The sequence below is a fragment of the Marmota flaviventris genome, chromosome 8 (genome assembly GCF_047511675.1).
Source record: "Marmota flaviventris isolate mMarFla1 chromosome 8, mMarFla1.hap1, whole genome shotgun sequence".
Taxonomy (NCBI): domain Eukaryota; kingdom Metazoa; phylum Chordata; class Mammalia; order Rodentia; family Sciuridae; genus Marmota; species Marmota flaviventris.
Window position 1 is genome coordinate 13,136,816 of NC_092505.1, and position 20,200 is coordinate 13,157,015.

A 20,200-nucleotide genomic window follows, 5' to 3' on the forward strand; every position below is an offset into this window, starting at 1 on the left:
AAGTTTGAATTTTCATAAAATTTTGAAAGAAATCCAATACTATAAATCCCATCTCTAATGCAGGCTTTAGACTTTATTTTGAGTTACTATGCTAATTACAGAGTTTTTCAGATGGAGTCTATCAGCTATTTGCTAGTCCCAGACAAGGTGAGAAATCAGCAATCTGAGAATAAGAAGGCAATTCTTCTTGTACATAATGAAGGTGATAAAGATTGGAAGAGGAGGCACTGATGACATTTGTCAAAAAATTAGAAACATAATAAGATGATCAGTAGAACCCACATCCTGATGTACAGGTTGGTCTGTAGCAAGAAGACTGGCAGGGTCTGGAAGCCAAATAGGATGGACGGTATAGCCCGGATCCACAGCCCAGAGAAGAGAAGCCACCAACTCTGTAATTCAGGTGTCTAAAGCCACTAGATCCACAGCATCTTGAGCCATAGCCCTGAGAGCAACAGCTACTAGACACAGATCTCACAGATCTAGCATAAGTTGTCTTGCAGGGACTGCAGAATGTGGAGGTCCTTGGGCGGTAGCAGGAAGGCTGGCAGGGCCTGGACACCACACAGGACGTCTGACATCTGGTGGGCCTGTGGAAGGTCTTCTGACAGCCCCTGTAGTGAGAGGAGCCCAGCTGGCAGGTGCTGGGAAAGCAGAGGTTCTGGCTGTAGATCAGGTTTCTGTTGTAGGAGGAGCCACAGGAGGAGCCTGAGTAGGGCAGGTAGCCCCCAAAGGAGCGGGAGGAGAAGTTTCTAGAGCAGCAGTTGTAGGGCATGTTGAGTATGGGTGTGAGTTCAGCTGAGTGTAACCGAGAAGATTCTGAATGTGAATATCACTGCTGAACTGGAATATTTATATACTCTTGGTGATGGGTGTGGGACCTTACAGTGTCATCTTTCCCATATTTGGAATCCCCCATTTGAATGCATGTAACTCAGTAATCTTCTCCATAACTGCAGTTAACTAAATCCCTTCATCTTACTTTATGAGTGAACTCCTTTTGGTTTTATGGCTCTGAGTCAATGAAGGACATTTGTATAACAAATGCTATGACTTGTGTTTAATTAATGCCTACCCTATCATGGCCAGGAAAGCCCCTCTTATTTTCTCTGCCCCTGACTTATACAACTCCTCCTATTTTGGTGGGGAGAATTCTTTCTTCCTAGGGTGGAGACTGTAGTTATTAGCAATTATTAATGTAATTACCATGTAAGTAAGTAATTATCAGTGTTTACTATGTTCAGTCCACCGGAGCATATACAATTAAGTCAAAGGAATTGAGAGATGATGATGAGTGGATGAGTGTTTTCTCAACAAGAAAACATTTAGTGCTTTGAGAAATAAAATCAAGATAAAAACAAGAGGAGACCATAATCAACCCATGTGAGGAAAAGTTGTCCCAGACACAACTGAGATTGGATGGAAAAGTGACAGTGGCAGCAAAGAGGAGCAGGGCTGTTAGGATTTTCTTCTACTCCCGTCATGATTCAATCACGTCGATATTATTTAAAAATAAACTTAAATCCAAGCTTTCCTATAATACACTTTAATTGTGAATTCTACTGGGACCATCCCCCCCAGCCCACCTCCCATATCTCTAAACTTCATTTTAAAATTTGGAATGCCTTTGGAGCATTTCCATGGTCAGGCCTACTTCTAATTTGTTTTTTCTTCCTACTTGTGGTACATGATTCTAACCCAGCTTTTTAGAAGAGGTGGACCAGAGTTTTTAGGTCTTGGAGAGTATAATTCCGGGTGTCCTCATTAAGAAAAGAATATAACATTATGCTTATTACATTAGTTATATAAAAATAATATTGTTATATAACAGCAGTTATACAAGAATCATATAAATACAAGTCACAACAATACCATCATCCTTCTCATCATCTACAATGTTTTCCCTAAATCTCACAGCCGCATAGTCTTTGATAGCCATTGTACATGACCATGATTTTGTCAGCATTGTCTTCTGGAGAAAGAGTAGAAATATAACTTAATTTTTCCTATGGAAATTCTATATTAAAAATTATTTAAATTATTTTTGATGACACAGAAATGCTTTCAACATTCCAGTTGTTATCTGGAATGACACATCTGTAACATCCTCTGTCATTTCTTCTCATTCAGTGCTTCAAGCCTAACATGATAGACGTCTCAGCCATGTGCCACTCATTTACCTTCCCACCCAATCCTGAAACCATGAGGCTGTTTGTGTGAGAATCTGCAGTAAATGCCTGTAGCCATGGATTGTAGGGTCTATGAAAATCATCCTTGTCTGACCCAGCAAAGTTAGAACCAGATGCTAGTTCATGCTTGCCTGTTTGAGATAAATACCATTTCAGAGACTTTCTACACTCCCCATGAAAGATTCTTTCTCCTTCTAGAAGCTCCTTGTGCTTGGCATGCCTCCCACATGCATATATGCACAGATTTCTGTAACCAAATTTATACTCAACACTTTTTAAGACTGCAACTGCAACAATTCAGCCAGGGTGCTTTGGAGAGAGCAACTGCCCACAATAGCACCTCCACCTATGAGCTGACATCAACTCCTGCCTTCTCCTTGAGTCTCCAAAACGAATAAACTTTGCGTTCAAGTAACTTATGTAAATTTCCCCATTTTTGCTTTAGGAACTTCCCCTGGCCTCAACTTCTTTGAATATGCACATAGTCTATTTCTCTGCTATTACAAAATAAATAGCATTCATTATACATTGTAGAATCTCTCTGTGTCATTTAGGTTGACAGGGCCTCCTGGCAGATAGAAGAATGGTGTCTTGTACAATATTTCTAGATCAAAGCTTCCTAAAATTCAGTTTGACACTGGGGGCTGGAGGTGTTTAATAGTAGTGCAGGCAGTGTCTGGTTCCACAGCAACCCTAAGACTACCAGCAGCGATTCTCAGGCTATAGTAGTGTAGCTGCTGGAATGACAAGTTCCTCCCAGGCTCCCTGGAAGAGTGCCAATAGCGCTTTGGAACTAGCAAGAGAAGGGCCCCTGGGTTTAAGATTCATTAAGTTGCATCTGTCTCTGTGTCTATCCAAGGCACCCATCCCAAGACACCTAAACATGTGCTCAGATGATCTCTCTGCACTATCAGGGACCTATATGGGGTCCCCAGGTCTCCCAGGGTACATTTCATCTTTCTCCAAAGATTCACCTTCAGTTTTAGTGATTGTCTTCGTGTATGTTTGGCTATTCTTTTTGTTATTTGTCTTTGAGTCCCTCTAACTCCAAATCAAAATGCAAAACAAAGTACAAAAGTATCTGATAGATTTAAAATGATTTTTTAATATAACTCTAGGTTTCTTGACAATTCAAAGCAAATGCACTGATGTGATAGATTCAAGGTCAAATATGCAGAGATAAGGGTTAGGGCTGAAGTCATTTAATTTCAAATCCATTCAAATAAAAATACTATAAAATTATGTGATAGATGCTGAACTCATCAATGTTTCTTTATATTTGATTGGAAATTTTTAAAGAAGCATCACTACACAGGATTTGAACAAGTCAAAGGAGTGGCAAATTTCCTGCACACAGCCCACAGTGACTTTGGAAAAGTCTAAATTTCTTCCTGTGGACTCCTGGTTACTGAGGTAAAAGTCCTAGACATGCAATATTGTGAAGATCACTCTTTTCTCAAATCCCCATTTTCTAAAGAAATTTTTAGAATAGCTATCCTACCATAACTAGGAAAAGGAAACTTTTTTGTTTCATGGGAGCAAGCCCAGCATTAGTCAAATAACAAAGTCTGCAAACATATCTACCATGGCGCAACATTCTGGCCACCTTCCCAGGTGAACATGGTGCCCTCTTCTTCCCTGTACATATCCAACCCTCTTCTCTTTGATGTGGGGGTGTGAAATAATAGACCACAAGCTCTCAGGTCCTCTAGCAAATCCAGCCCACTCAGTCTTGTTCATTTCATAGGTAATGAGTTTTATATTAGACTCCAAATTAGTTGTCAGCATTTAAAAATCAAAAGAATTCACAAAAAATATGGAATTCTGATTTCTTAAAGAAAAAATCTGAACATCTGGTGAAAGAGGGCTCTCTTTCTGAAATGGGAACAAGTTGCTCTGTTCACTTGGAATATTTACTTCCTAATTCTCAACAGCCCTAGACCTCTTTCCTCCAGCTCACAAGCCAGACTTCAGTCCCCATTGGTGGCCTTTCCTGCAGTTACTTTGTTGTGTTTGTTAATATCTCTATCACTAATGCAAGACTTAGAAGTGGATTAAGAAGCTTTGGGTTTAAAGAAAGCTTGTAGGAAAAATATAGAGAAGGAAAAATAAACTGTTTTTATGCATTAAAAGCATACTCTTTCATGTTTAATGGAAAAGTACCATGTATTTGTGCTGATGAAATAAAATATAAAGCATCATGCATGAAGCAAATCACAGGTCAATCTCACTTAAATTTATAGTCTGCCCAGACTATGTAGTGCCTTGAAGTTAGATCCTCTGACTTTAAATGCTTCACAAGCTAGAACAATTTGAGTTGGAGTTATATGCTAGACAAAGTCTTGGATCAGTGGTGTTCTTTCAACTAAATATTGCAAAATTAACAGTGGGTCACTTTAGGATATGCAAATAAACAAGAAATAAGTAATGTTTTATAAGTCAGATGATTCAGTTCTTCCTAAGCTTGTTTTACCTGTGATTCTGAGGTACCACCATGGTTGGAAATCAGTCCATTGAATTAAAGTGTTAGCATCCAGCCTGAAACCCAAGAGATCATCACAGTCCTGTGAAATAGATCTACCAGCCTGACCACTATATCCACTTCTGCACATGACTTGTCTGTCCAAGCAAATCAAGTAAGAAATTTAAAACAGAGGAAAGGTAATCTATTTTCTGTTGGTAATATTATAATTTTGTTGTCATGGGCAGTTGTCCAAAACAATGTACCACTCCCTCTTTCATGCAAGTGTGCAGATATAATAGCTATTATGGGCAATATTGTTTAATAATGTAGAAGATGAATTTGGTGGCATTAATATCTGTCCTGCAAGACTCAGCATCTTAAAAGTTTGGATGAAGACAATGTGTCACTATCCAACATTGTACAGATGGCCTCATGATGCCTAGTTATAACTCCTTTTATCATAAATACCAGAGGGAAGAGTAGCAATTTTGGCAGACTGTGACAGCTGGTTTGGGAGGCAGAACAAAAAGGCCTTTTGAGTTAGAAGTCAAATAAATGGTATGCAGAATCCATGACTGGCATAAAAAACATCCCTGGTATACAGTAGTTACTTTGCAGATGCATGCTGATGCAATGAAAAAGGAACTTGAATATGTAGAGGTTTTAAAGGAACAAAGCATGTGGGAAAGTTCTGTAAATATTAAATACAGTTCATTTGTTTATTATTTCTTTGGGAAGCTGAGTAGAGGTTGGCTGTATGTAGTACGTAGATTTGTAAGTTACTTTGTTCAGAAGCAGGAACACTCAAAGAAGTGTCAGGCAAGATCCATGGTCTGTATCCATCTAGATGAGAGGACATGCTTAGGAAGAAGTGGTAACAAAGGAGAAAGAGAACATGCTAGAAATATGGGTAAGAGCCTCTCCTTCACTCCTTTGAAGACATGTGCTCTCTTCCTGATCCTGGGACACCACCACATCCTGCTTCATTTCCTTCTTTTTACTCATTTCTCCTAAAATGTTTTAAATTTAATTGATTTATTGGTATTTTATGTGATTTTAGATTAGAAATCATTAAAAAGTTTTTTGGCACCATTTCAAAATTTTAAATCCCATCCTTATAATACCTTTGTAATGGAATGTGCCCCAAAGTCAGAGCATTCCAATGTGACTTGCAAAGATGGCTCCTATGAAATTTTGTTTGTGATTGTATACGTCTGGCTTCCACAGTTCTTAACCGGTTGTTCCTCTGGAAAGCTTCCAAGAATCCCAGCTTCATGTAATAACTCATCTTCAGCTACCATGCCAAAAGGACCATGAAGATGAGGATAAGGTTTATTCCTCAGTTTCTGGCTCTCAGTGCACATTTAGTAATTAATGTCTGTTAAAAAAAAATGAGTTCAGTATTTTTAGTATCAACTCTATTATTTCTTGTTGGCAATTAAACACATGAGATTATCACTTTGGGATCTAAGAGATTTCTCTTTCTGGCTCCTGAGGAAACAGCCATTAAAGATCCAGTATCTTGCCGTCCTGAGATGGCACAGAATGGGGGTGGCAGTGCCTCTGAAGTGCTGCATTTTGATCACTGGGTTATTGGCCATGAAAATAGCCACCTTTCTCCTATAAATGAAGAAAGAATGATCCGTGTCTCTTAAATAAATGAATAAAACATATTCAGCCATGTCTTTACAGGAGAAAATCAATTTCATTTTAATTAGAACGCTGATTAGTGAAAACCCAAAGGGCTCTATGAATACCAGCATGTGTTCTTTACATACCATGTTCAGATTTAAAGGTTTATAAAGTGCTTTAGGAAAAAATTCACTCCAAATATCATTAAATCATAGGAAAACCACAGTCAGGAAACAGTATCTAATCAAAATCCACCATGTCTTTGTTCTTACTTTTGGTTGCTGCTTATCTCCTGTTACAAGTTGAATTATATCATCCATAAAACTCATATGTTCAGGTGCTATTTCCCAGTGCCACAGAATACCACCTCATTCACAGATAGGGTTTTCTCAGAGTTAATTAGGTTACAGTGAAGTCATTGTGGTGAACCCTAATCCAATAAGGCTCGCATCATTATAAAAAGGGGAAATTGGGACACGGAGAAAGACTCACAATGAGGGAATATTAGGTGAATAAATAAGGAGAAGATGGACATCAATAAGCCAAGGGAAGAGGCCTAGAACAGATCATTCCCTTACAGCCCTTAGCAGAAAACAACCTTGTCCGCCCTTTGATCCCAGACTTTGAGCCTCTGGAGTTGTGAGAAAATATATTTCTGCCTAAGTCACCCCATTTATTGTACTCTGTTTTGGCTGGCCTAGTGCATACCCCATTTGTCACAGAGGTCTCCTCTTATCCCAGAAGTTGAGTACCTTGGTGATTCTCTTTCCCCAGTGTCTACCAACTTTCCACTGGCCACAAGAGAACCTGCCAGTCATCTTGTGTCCATCTGCAAACATCCTGTCTCCTCAGCTGTCCAGAGAAGAAGGCTGTGAGTGTGGAACTGTGGATTCATCGTTTCTAGTGTCTGGGCTGTGGGTCTGGAACCTTCCTCACTCTGATGATGCACTGGTCTTCCATGACTCTCCTCTTCCTCTGGGAGAGGTCAGTAACCTAATTCCCAGCCAACGTGTGACCATAGGTCTATGGGTCAGTACATTGCATTTGTAGGATCTCACAACTTTTATTTTTTTCTTAACTTTATTACAAGGAGATTCTAGATCAGCCAACTCAGGAGTTGCCTAGCAATATCCAGGAAATATTCAGGTGCTATCTTCCAGTGCCACAGAATACCACCTCATTCACAGATAGGGTCTTCACAGAGTTAATTAAGTTATAGTAAAGTCATTGGGGTGAACCATAAAGATGGTTTTTAGAGCCATCTTTAAGCACCGGTAACCCATGCTACCATTAGAATGCAATTTCTTGCCTCAAAAATTCTCTTTCTTTTATATTCTTCTTCTACCTTTCCTTCTCCTTCCCCACTCTTTCCCTTCTCTGTCTCTCCTCTCTCTCCCTTCCCTTTCTTAGAATGTTTTGTGTTCCATATTTTTGTACCATCTCTTTCTAATACCATCTCTTTCCCAAAGGAATAGAAAGATGCCAGTTTATTTTCAAATAATTTCCTTACCATAGAAATCAGATTCTTGCATCTACTTACTTATTTTAGTGTGCTTTGTTTGCATTTAGTCAGTTTCCTTTGGCATGAAAATTCTTTGCTTCTGCTTCCCCCAAAGGAGACCATTTAACTGTCAAGTTCAGACTTTTTGGAGACTATTCAAACCAGGTGTCCCAGATATTGAAATCATTCCTATAGTTATAATCTTAATTAGCTCTCCTTATTTCCTTCTTCCCCCACCCCCCTGTTGGTCTCTATCCAAAATTAGAGCCCCAAGGAATTTTTTTTTCTTTAGAAAGCTTAAAACAATGATAAGCTTCTTTCCATCCCTTGTGAGTTAAAACAAAGAGTACTACTAGGAAGTGTGCTGAAAAAAGATCTTTCTTCTGTGCTAGCTGTTCCACTTAAGAACTTGGTATTATATCAAAGAAGCACAATCCAAATTCAGCCTGAGGTCATACAATTCATGCAATTCATATAACTCTTGTCATCTAGAAATATATTTTAGCCTCTTAAAAGAATTAGAGTTAGGGAGAATAAGATAATGGATTTGCTACTAATAACCTTGACTGCAGAAACCTCACAGACCTCATTCATTCATTCATTCATGCACCTTTACATCAAATCATCTGTTCAAAATTAATATCATCTGTTCTAAGAATGCATACTCACAAGAGCAACTGGAGTGAAGAGATTAAATGAATGAAGGAATGGAAGAAATGATGGAGCTTGGAGTAAAATAAACCTGAACCCAAATCTTAATTTTATCAGTTGTAGGAGGTGAACTTCTATAAGTGAGTAAATATTGCTTTCCTGATTTTCATCTGGAAAATATGAATGGTAATGGTATATATTTCCCAGGAGCATTTATAACATGAAAAGTTTTACATGTAAAATTTCTAGTAGAAATCTTGATTATGTATTGGCTCTGTTACTTTCTTTCCCTTCTGTCTAACTTCTGTGTTATTCTATATCCCTTTGCCTTGATCTCCCTTTATCCAGGAAATTTGTACTTTCCAAGGAAGGCTTTTTGACCTGTACTTTCTCAGCTTTTAGTGCTGTGTCTGTGTGTTCTCCTCTGTGAGTTTGGTTTTGATTGGTAGCAGCCAGATCTTGTCTTTTTATGACTTTGAATGCTAATATCTATCTTCTGGTAGGATGTGAACTAGAATTTGAAACGAAGCTATTTTCAGGATGGACATTCAGAAAAGTGTGACGTTAATGGATAAATCTGAACCAGCAGAATTTCAACAGCCAAGAGCTAAGAAAAACCCTATGGATAAAGCATTATTTGAGGTTTATTTCCAAGTTCAAATCTTGAGCTCAGTTGAATCACAGAGAAGGGAAGATCTAAGGATTTGTGAAAGGTGAAAGGATCAGGATAAGAAGTTTTCTGTTTTTATCTTTTAAGAAATTTAGAATGTTTTGATATAGCTGAAGTACAGGTTGATGGCATGAAGATGAAATGGATATCAGATATTGATTTTTCTGGGTTGAGATAATCAGTCAACAAACTAATTAAAATTTATTTTTGACAGAATTGAAAAATAAGAGTCAAATACAAGTCTGGAGACTCAAAAAAAAAAATCCATCATGGAACAGAGTGTATGTTTTCATAGCATGTCTGCAAAAAGAAATAGATATCATTTTGGAACTACTGTGAGTTAAATAGGATGACTTCCGTAGCATCTGTACTGCTTAGCACAGTGCCTGGCCCATATGAAATGCTTATTAAATAGCAACCAATATTATTATTTTATTAAGACAAAAAATGGAGATTTTTGCATTCTGTTCCAAAATTAATCATTAGACTCTCTGATCCATTTTATCTGCTTTTTTTTTTGTTGTTGTTGTTGTTTGTTTGTTTGTTTGTTTTTTTAAACTAGGACTGCTTTTAGGTAGTTTTCTATTTCAGTAACTCTCCAGGACTTTCACATTACTTGAATTAATTATGGTTTAGAGTCATTACGGTCACATCAGAGTTAAAAGGTCTTAGTGCAGTGGATAAAATCTCACATCCTATGGCAAACATAGTTTACAACTTTAAGTGAAGAAATATATCTTAACAAAATGTGATTTGCTACTACAAAGATTCATTGTTTCATGTTTTAAAGTCAAGAATTCTTGAAACTATTATGATAAACATGTCAGTATAGCAGGAAATCACTTTGCACTGCTCGGTAAATAAATGTAGACAGAAGCTTGCCATTCGGATGAGGAATGGAAGGTACAGTGACCTAGCTTCAGTTGAATAGCCCTGGTTTGTGAATACTTTCCAACATTATTTCTTATAAATAAAAACAACATCATTCACAGATGGTGTTTTCTCATTTAAAGCATTGTGTCAGGAGCTTCTTATATTTTTAATCCTTCAAACACTACTGATATTTTTTGAGCTGTGACTAATATAGGCCAATCAAGTATGACTCAAAGATACTGAGATAGTTACAAGTTCCATATTATTAATATAATGAAAACAAAATGAATATATAATAAATAACTTAAAAGTAAATACTTGAATGTCAAACAATTTTATTTTTTCTGATGGAAGAATTAATTGTGACACTGTTTAATTTCTTAGTAACACTCTCCAATGGCTAATTTTAATGTGTTGGTACATAATCCATTTGTTCATTGAATACCAGGTTGATAAAATAATTTTTAGATACAACTCACATTTAAATCATTAAACTTTGAGAATAACAATTTACCTTCCTTGTAGGGATAGCTTCATGCAATCAGATGAAGGTTATAAGAATATAATTGAAGTTTCCTGAGGAAGAAGAAATTCACAAGACTGTAACAGAGAAACCCTGCCAGGTCTCTAGCCTGCTGCCTCACGGATTTGAATTCAAGCCTGCCACATCAGTCTTTACCTGAATTTCAAGCCAGTTGGCCAACTTTTCCCATTTCAGAATTGCCATCCTCCACAAATGCAAGTGTGATCCAATTCCTTAAAATAAAATTGAGTTTGTTTATACACACACACACACACACACACATATTCTTCAGCTTCTGATTTTCAGGAGAACACTGACTAATGCACTCTCCAAGTAACAAATGATTTCCTTCATGTTTAATTTCAGTTTCCACTCTAACCAATTGATAAGTCCTTTTTGAATATTTAAGTAATATTTTCATATTACTTAATATTTAGTAGGAGAGGAACACACCTTTTCCTATACAACCAGTCAAAGAACAAAACTCAGAAGAACTGTAGTCATATGGATGCTCATTATAGAAAATAAAATTTAAAAACTTGATTTTTATGTTAGAATAACAGAATGCTACAATTGTGAGGACCTTCAGAAGCCTCCTTATCCTGCCTCTGATATATGTGAGAGCAAAAGTGGAGAGCTGTAATTTGGTTTTTTTTCCATTCTAATATACTAAACCTCATTTCTATCAGTGTAAAAAAAATCAGACATTGTGATGAGTGGTTTTATACACTGGTATTTATTTGTTAGGTTTAGAAACATCTAATTTGGTTAAATATCTTTGTGCATTGCTCAATTCGCAGTAAGTTTCAGGGTTTTTTTTTTTTTTTTTCAAATTGAATTTATTTTGTTTTTTATTTTGTTTCCTACAGTGCCGAATTAAAAAAAAAAAAAAAAAAAAAAAGGAAAGTTGCCTGTAATGATGGCTCCCTGTTTGGTCCTCTAAGCTGTTTTTCTTTTCTTTTCTTTCTTTCTTTCTTTCTTTCTTTCGGCCAGGTTGTGTCATCTTTGACAATTTTTCAGATAAATATTTGGAGAATAAGTTTTGGAAACAAGATGAACTAAATGTTTCCCAATTTTCTTAGAAGCCTCTAGATAAACTAAGAAGCATACCAAAGAAGACAGGGCTAGCCTCTGACAGTTGGGTGGTCCATCCAGCACTCAGGCATTAAACTCTACTTAAGCCAGAAGAAACCTGTCCCACCTCTGCCATCCGAGTAGGATACTGCTGAATGAGGCACAGAGAGGCAGAAAGGTGGTCATGATGTCCACGCAAAACCACAGAAGAAGAGAATCGTAGCTTTGTTTACCTGAAGCCAGTATTCGAGTTTCAGGCTATCAATGTTAATATGCTGGACCCTTTAATATTTTTAAACAAAGATAAATGATAAAATTTTATTTCAATAAATATTTGAGAAATGACAGCTACAGTACTATGGTAGAAATGATTAACATGAAGACAAAATAGTATAAGATAATAAATATGAAGCTGTTGATTTCATCTTTTCTGGACTTCATTTATGCCGATCCAACATAATTGAATGTGCCTTGCTTTCTGGCTAGGGTTTCCCTGGTAATAATGATTTATACTGCTCCTGGGATTGAGAGACAGGTTGTCACAATTTCTATCATTTTTACAGACCAAGCAGATATGAGCACTGCTGCTGGATCCTGAGGCCACTTACAGTCACATCATAGGTAAAATGGGACAATTCCCATTTTAAAAATCCCCAAATGAACAGAATTCATTCAAGAATATTTGGTACCTGAAGATCCTTGAGCCTATAAGAGACTAGGTGAATTAATAGGTACAACCCTTCCAACAAAGAAACTTTCAAGTCAAGATGGCTTCACTTGCAAATTATTCAAAGTTATTGGGAAAAAAATCAATTCTGCATAAAATCTTTCAGAAAAAAATGAAAGCATAAAAACTTTTCAACTCATATTATGAGATCAATACCACTCTGACAGAAAACCATACATAGACAATATTATAAAAATATTCTAAACCAATATCCCTCATGCAGTATCACAAACTCCTCAGGAAAAAAGTCTGTAAATCTAATCTAGCAATGTATTAAAATACAGTAGGCATCATGACCAAGGAGGCCATCCCCAGGAAAGCAACCAAGTTTGGCTTTCACAATCAAAAAGCACAATTTGTCATGTTTATAGGGAAAAGAAAAAAATAGCTATGCAGTCATCTTAGCAAATACATAACAATGTTTCTAGTAAGATCCTATATGCCTTCTTGATAAGAGTTCTTAAAAAAAAATTTAGAAAAGGATTTCATCAGCTGGATCAGAGACAAGGCAAGGATGTCTCTCCTTTTCCTGGAAGGTTTTGTCTAGAACAATAAAAACAAAAGAAAAAAAAAAAAATATATATATATATATATATATATATAATAAAGAAAAAACAGAACTATATTTGCAGATGACATAATAGCTAATATAAAATACACGAAATAATTTACAAATATTTGATAGGATCAAAAATAAGTAAGGAAAGTTGTAGGATATAAGATATATACATAGAAAAATATAATTTTAGGTAAAATGAATTTATATTTTTTATTGAGAAGCAAATAAAGATTTTAATTTTAAAATGTGTTTAAAATAACACCAAATAAATAACACCAAGTAATTCTAAATCTACTTAACACAGCATATACAGGACTGTGGACAGTGTGTGGTGACATTAAAGAACACTTAAATAAATAGGCATATAATGCCCTTAGAACAGAAGACTACTCAGTTGCCAATTTTCCCCAAATTGGCTATAGAATTTAGATGATTCTAATATAAATCCCCACCAAAGAAAATTTTTAAAATAGAAATTGATAAACTCACTCTTTAAATTTGTACAGAAGCTCAAAAGAATTAGAGCTGGGAAACAACTTTGAAAATACAGTCCAAAGTTTGCAAATATACAATGTGATTTTAAGGTTTACCATAAAGCTCTAGTAATTAAGTCCTTGTGGTTCTGACCCAAGGCAGAGATACAGATCAAGAGAACATAAGCTTGACTCCAGAAATAGATCTATATAAGAGTGATTAACTGCCTTTTAGCAAAGGTGTCATGATGATTCAATGAGAAAGGGTGTTCTTTTCAATGAATGTTACTAGGGTGGTTGGACATCAAAATATTAAATATAAAAGAGGCCTGACCCAAATTCTGTACCATGTACTAAGAGATTTGGGGATAATTTGTGTTTCATAAAATTTATTCACACACACACACACACACACACATACACACAGCACACAAACACACGCACACACACATACACTCTTCAAAGATTTTAATAAGATATGACATGACAAACCACCACTGGGGAAAAATGTTGGAAACATCCATATTTGATAGAGGAACTGTATCTTGGATATATAAAGAAGTATTATAACTCAGTGACATGAAAACCACTCAAATAGAAAAATGGTCTAAATATTTGAAAAGATATCAATAAAGAAGACATCAGAGACAGAACATGAAAAGATGTTCAGTATTATTTTTTTTAACGAAAGAGTGGGAGAGAGAGAGAGAGAGAGAGAGAGAGAGAGAGAGAGAGAGAGAGAGAATTTTTTTTAATATTTATTTTTTAGTTCTCGGCGGACACAACATCTTTGTTTGTATGTGGTGCTGAGGATTGAACCCGGGCCAGGCGAGCGCGCTACTGCTTGAGACACATCCCCAGCCCCTGTTCAGTATTATTAATCATGAGAGAAATGCAAATTAAAACCACAGTGGTGCACCTCTACATGCCAACTACAATAAGCAAAATAGTAATTATTATATTATTATAACAATTATATAATTATAATATACACAGTGCTGTTGAGGATAAGGAACAAGGAAAACTTTCATACATTGCTGTTTGGAATGCAAAAATGTTACAACCATTGTGGAAAAGAGATTGGCAGTTATTTATAATGCTAAATATACAGTTACCATATGAAATAATCTCATCCCCAAGAAATTTACTCAAAAGAATTAAAAACATACTTTCACATAAATATTTACATTCACGAGTTTATAGAAATTTTATCCAAAGTAACCCAGAACTAGATATCATGTAAGTGTTCGTTTCATGGTGAATGAATAATCAAGTGGTATGACATATGGATAGTGAATCACCATTTAATAATAAATCATACTGAATAACTGAAATGTGAAACATCAAGCATATGTCTCAAGTGCATTATGCTCTTTAAAAGAAGCTAAACACAAAGGTCATGTGATGTGTAGTTCCATTTACTGTTCAAAGACAAGAACAGAACTTCAGGTATGGAGGGATTGGTGTGAGAACTTCTGGCAATAATGAAAATATTCTATCTTGATTGGTTAATAATTACATAACTACACATGATTGTTTGTCAAAACTCATTGATTAATGCATTTCAAAATGATGAATTTCATTACACAGGAACTGTATCTTAATAGAGCTGACTGGGGGAAAAAAGTGTAAATAACTGACCAAAGGAGTATACATATGAAACACAAAGACATGATATAGAATATAAAAATAAATTTACAGTTCAGATGATTCTATAGAAGAATGGGCAAAAGATAACTAGAAAGAGAAATTCAATATGTTTGGTTTATACAGCTAATAAGTGATGGGATCAGGATTCAGATCCAGTCAGCCTACACTCAAGGACTGCCATTTTAATAGCAACAATGCCTGGCTATCTTACTTCTGAATACACACCTGCCAGAGCCCTAGGCAGCAGGTAAAAGGACCTATACACAAGTATGCTTCTGGGCATATGATTTATTTTTTTTTTCTTCTTTTTTTTATTGGTTGTTCAAAACATTACAAAGCTCTTGACATCATATTTCATACATTTGATTCAAGGCATATGATTTATGATAATGAAAAAAATCAGAAAAGTAAAGGATAAATAAAATGGCACAAATATATAAATATCCACATGGGGATATTTTAAAATAAGTTTATCTAAATAATTTTAATATAAAAGAAAATCATCCATATATGTTCCATAAGAGAGAATTATTGCAACTTAACCCAATAATAATACAATGAACTGTCTATACCTACAAACATGTGTAAAGAAAATTTTCTGGAAGGTTACTGAAAACTGATATCACATATCACGTGATGACTTTGGCAAGGTGGGAAAGAACCAGACTGAAGTTGGCCACCAGAAGCAGCCTTCTGATATTTTATTTCTTTAATTAATAAAAGAAAGTCATTATACAAATATGACAAAATTGTAACAATTATGATTTTAGGTATTACAGAAAACCATATTACTCTATGTATTTTATTTAGATGTTCCAGTTGCTCAAACAGCTTTGGACAAACATCAGGGTAGGTTCTTGCAAGTAGTAAAAAAAGATACTTCTGTGAGCAGAGCTATTTGGAAAGCAGATACACTGACCTTTATATTTAAAATACAAGTTAGGGAGAATTTGAGTCACAAGATACAACATGGGTCCATTCAAAGTAGAAAAAGGTGCAGTCAGGTAGGAGAGATACCAGGTTCAAGAATAATCACAAACACTGAGGCAGGTTGGCCAGGCAAGGTTTGCTGGTTATCTGAGGAAGAGGCCAAGAGCAGAGTGGGCCAGTGATTCTGCGGAGTCCTTCACTGATCCAATTCTTCAGTGTGTGTTACTCCTTTAACAGATAAATCCCCTCAGGATGAATGCATTTGGAAAACCAAATCCAGCAAACTACAGCTATTATGAGGAACTCCAGGGATTGAACAATAAACCTCTTTAATTTTTGAGACTATAAAATTTAGTATGAAGGAAGAACTGTGTACAGAGTGGAGTATAGAGATTTCTTCTATTTTTGTTACTACCGAATATTTTTGCCTGATTTTAAGAGTTTTCAAAAATCTGAGAAAATCTCAATAAGAGTCAGCTTGAAGGCTGAGCTACATTAACATGATGATCTGGAAAAATCCTTTTTAAGCAGTTCATATCATAAGCTACTTTTGGGTACTGAGTACTGCAAAGCTAGTTTTTCTCTGTAGTGTTAGTATTTCTCAATTTCTTGGAAGAAAAGAAATTTTTAAAAAGAAAGGAAGGAAAGTTTTCAGTATTGCACCTTTTCCTCTGACACATTCAAATATTGAACAGTTGGCCTGTATATATAGAAGACACATATAGAATATTTAATTAGTTCTAAAATCCACTTCTGAACAACTGAAACTACTCTAGTTTTGTTTTGCTTTTTCTTTCATTCAGAGGTACATATTTATGAGTTGTTCATTACCATTTGCACAAAGTACACAAATAACTCTAATAAAAAATATTAATGTAATTAGGGGTGGGTGGAGGAAGTATTAATTAGAATTGACTTACTCTCAAGTAATTTTAATGTTTATTTCCTCTTATGGGTAGCTGACCTGGAAAAGCAAGAACTTATGGATATTATAAAGTAAGTTTTTTCTTTCCTTTTTTCTATTTTATAGCAAGAAAAGAATAATATTTGCAGTTCCAGAGGAATTCAAGGCTGGCATTATAAAAAATACCATATGTTGGGGATGGCACATGCTTCTGTAGGAAATTTAATAGGTGTCCATTCATAAAGCACAGCTTATTTTACTTCAGTGAATCAGAGTGATGGCTTAAGTATTGCATAAGGGCACTTCATGCAATGCATGCCACACATTGGTTTCTGCATGGGTGAGAAAATCATAAAACAAAGTAACTAATGCTCTGAAGCACGCGCATGCTTGGAAATAAAGAGAATTAATTTTTAGATAGTTGAGTGGCTCCCTCTCAATGACAATTGTGAATGCCATTTCCCTTAGTTAAACCAAATCAAACGTCAGATTGAAAAGAAGAAGAATGGGTACAAAGCAGATAAGAAGGCTTTTGTCCCACATTAATCTAAGTATGGATTATCTAGCTTCTTTTTTTCTTTCCTAGGCCAGAAGGTAAAACTGTGCTTAAAATGTATGAAGATTAGTGAAATGTAGAATTCCTCCAAACACTATTCAATGTAAACATACTTAGAAGAGATAAATAAGGCTTTAGTAGACTTTCATATCAGTATCAATAAGCTTAATAAATTCTTTTTTGAGACAAGTTAGAATTTGCTTTTAAAGTTTTCAGAGTATTTGAAACTTAACTCTGCATACGGAACCCATAGTTAAAGACTCAATCTTACTTCTCTGAGATATTAGAAGAAAGTTAAGGAAAATTTTTGAGAGATAATTTTTTCATGCATGTATTGACCAAATTTCAGTTAAATATGCACATAGTTCTAAGGCTTCAATTTAATATCTGCAGAAATTCCTAACAATCCCCCAAATGTTCTTTGAAGTATATATTAATATTGTAGTTAATTATCCTTCTACCAATAGAAAAATTCAAAACACAAAGACAAAATTTAAATAGATTCTACGTATTGATTTAGGGAATAAGCAAAAGCTACAAAATAGACTAATAAGAAAATGCATGAAAAAAATCTTCTGTTAAAAGTCTCACTACAAGTGTTTTATTTATTATTTCCTTAGTGAGAATAATATGTGAAAGCTTCTCTTTCAGGAAGTTTATTGATATGAACACCAACAATGTTGTTGCTCTCCTTAATTCTTATCCTGAGCTCAAGATGGAGAGAAAAGAGATTTAACTGAGTGGAGATAATATTAAAAGAAATTCACTATAATGTGCTTATAAAGTAAAAAAGGATGAGTCATTTTGAAAAGTTACCACTGATGTTTCTGGTGACTTCATAAAACTGAAGAAAGAACTGATGCAATTTCTTTTGGTAGAACAAGGACTCTGTGTGCACACAGATCGTAAGAGCAAGACCTTCAAAAACATGGTCAACTGTCACGCTGAAGGTCAAACCACAACAAACTCTAGGGACAGAAAAGAGTGAGTGGCTTCCTGGTAAGTGTATCAGAGAGATTAAAGTGCAATTACATGAACACGTGATAAACTTCAACAATAACCTTGAAAACATTCTCATATAAAAGGTGAGGGTGAAAGATGGAGCATCAGGAAATTGGACACACCCAGGTGCAAGAGTATATATAACCTGGAGTATATATAACCTTGACATTGAAACTCAGAGCATCTTCTCAGATCCACTCAGCTAACCTCACATCTCTCATCATGTCCCACAGCTGTCACTCTGGATACTTCTCCCACTCCTTTGGGGGCCACCTGCCCTATTCACGCTCCTTCTGTGGTTCTTCGTACCCTAGGAACCTGGTCTATACCACCAACTTCCACCATCCCAGGACCTGCCACCTGGGCTCCTCTCACTACAGGGGCTGTCAGGAGATCTTCCACAGGCCCTCAAGATGCCAGAATTCCTGTGTGGTGTCCAGGACCTGCTACCACCCAAGGACCTTCAGCCACTGCAGTCCCTGCCAGAGCACCTATGCTGGATCTCTGGGCTTTGGGTCCAGCAGTTGCCACTCCCTGGGCTTTGGATCTAGAAGCTGCCACTCTCTGGGCTATGGCTCTAGAAGCTGCCATTCCTTGGGCCATGTTTCTGGAAGCTGTCATTCCCTAGGCTATGGATCTAGAAGCTCCTGTTCTCTGGGCTACCAATCAAAGAGCTGCTATCCCTCAGGCTGTGGATCCATCCACTTCAGACCTCTGGGTTATAGAATCCATGACTGCCCTTCCCTGGGCTATGGATCTGGATTCCACCACCCAACCTATGTGGCTTCTAGGAGCTTCCAGTCTTCTTGTTACAGACCAACCTGTGGGTCATCCTTCTAGAGATAAATCTGATGAATTTCTAGATCTTTTAAGCCAAATGTCTCACTGTCTCCTTAGAGCTGCTGTTCTTAGTTTCTCAGCAATGTTAGAACCCTTTCTTTCGCATCAAGCACAGGTTGACAGACTAGCACTTTCAGGCTGTGAAATTAATGAATGAATAAAATATAGAGTCCAGTGTCTATAATTTAGAAACAAGTAATTCATAAGTACATAAATTCATCCTATAAAATTTATGGACGTTCAGTTATATTTGACCTAATAAACTCATTCACTCTTGCATACCATATGTGGCTTTGCTTTTTTTTTTTATTTTCAAAGTTTGATTTGGGATCTGCTTTTGGTTCTCCAGGTTCTCAGAGTACCTTCCCTAGGAAACCCATTCCCTAGGAAAAAAACATCTGGCTTTTGTTCGGATATGGTCTGGACATTCCATTGTCTAAATGCTAACAAGAACTTGCCTGCTGTCATATTTTTAACAGCAGAAGATATCCACAATGAAGCCAGTATTCTCATCGTGCTTTCAATGAGAACAACCTATGCTGACAGCCATCATTGGTTTTGAGTTTACATTTTTAAAACAATACTGAGAGTTTCTCAAGATGATGTCAACTAGGTGAAGAAATATTTTTTTCAATATATAAAATATTTGAGCAAATCCGATATGCTGTTATGTAAAAGAGAAAACACCATGTGGAGGGAAATATGGTTGTCTTTAAAAATTTGTGAAAACGAGTTGGTCCCTGTGTATGTGTGTAAAAGTGAGAGAAAGAGAGAGAAGGACAGAGAGGGACTTAAAGGTTAGGACAAAGTAATAAAAAAAAAGTTTTAGGGAGGCATATGATGGCTCTTTATAAAGAAATATATACAGTAGTTCCTTGGTATCTGCAAGGAATTAGTTTCAGAAAGTCTCACAACACCAAACTGCTTAAATGCTTAAGCCCCTTAAATAAAATGGTGTAAAATGGTTAAGTATTTTCATCTA

At 36.0% G+C, this 20,200-nt stretch overlaps 2 protein-coding genes across 2 annotated transcripts; one reads left to right on the plus strand and one right to left on the minus strand.

Moving 5' to 3' along the window:
- Positions 1-268: 268 nt before the first annotated feature.
- LOC114087535 (keratin-associated protein 13-1-like) lies at positions 269-826 on the minus strand. The gene has a single exon (XM_027929006.2). It carries the CDS (start codon positions 773-775, stop codon positions 269-271), a length of 507 nt encoding a protein of 168 aa, XP_027784807.1. The 5' UTR covers positions 776-826.
- Positions 827-18,600: 17,774 nt separating this feature from the next.
- Positions 18,601-19,218, plus strand: LOC114087533 (keratin-associated protein 13-1-like). The gene is made up of 2 exons (XM_027929004.2): positions 18,601-18,946; positions 19,067-19,218. Exons 1-2 carry the CDS (start codon positions 18,601-18,603, stop codon positions 19,216-19,218), a joined length of 498 nt encoding a protein of 165 aa, XP_027784805.2.
- The last annotated feature ends 982 nt before the right edge of the window (positions 19,219-20,200 follow it).

Bases quoted from the DNA above. Each gene is read 5' to 3' on its own strand.
- LOC114087535 (XM_027929006.2), bottom strand. From the start codon at position 775: ATGCCCTACAACTGCTGCTCTAGAAACTTCTCCTCCCGCTCCTTTGGG.
- LOC114087533 (XM_027929004.2), top strand. From the start codon at position 18,601: ATGTCCCACAGCTGTCACTCTGGATACTTCTCCCACTCCTTTGGGGGC. The intron at 18,947-19,066 runs GCTATGGCTCTA...GCTATCCCTCAG, and splicing joins TAGAAGCTGCCACTCTCTGG to GCTGTGGATCCATCCACTTC.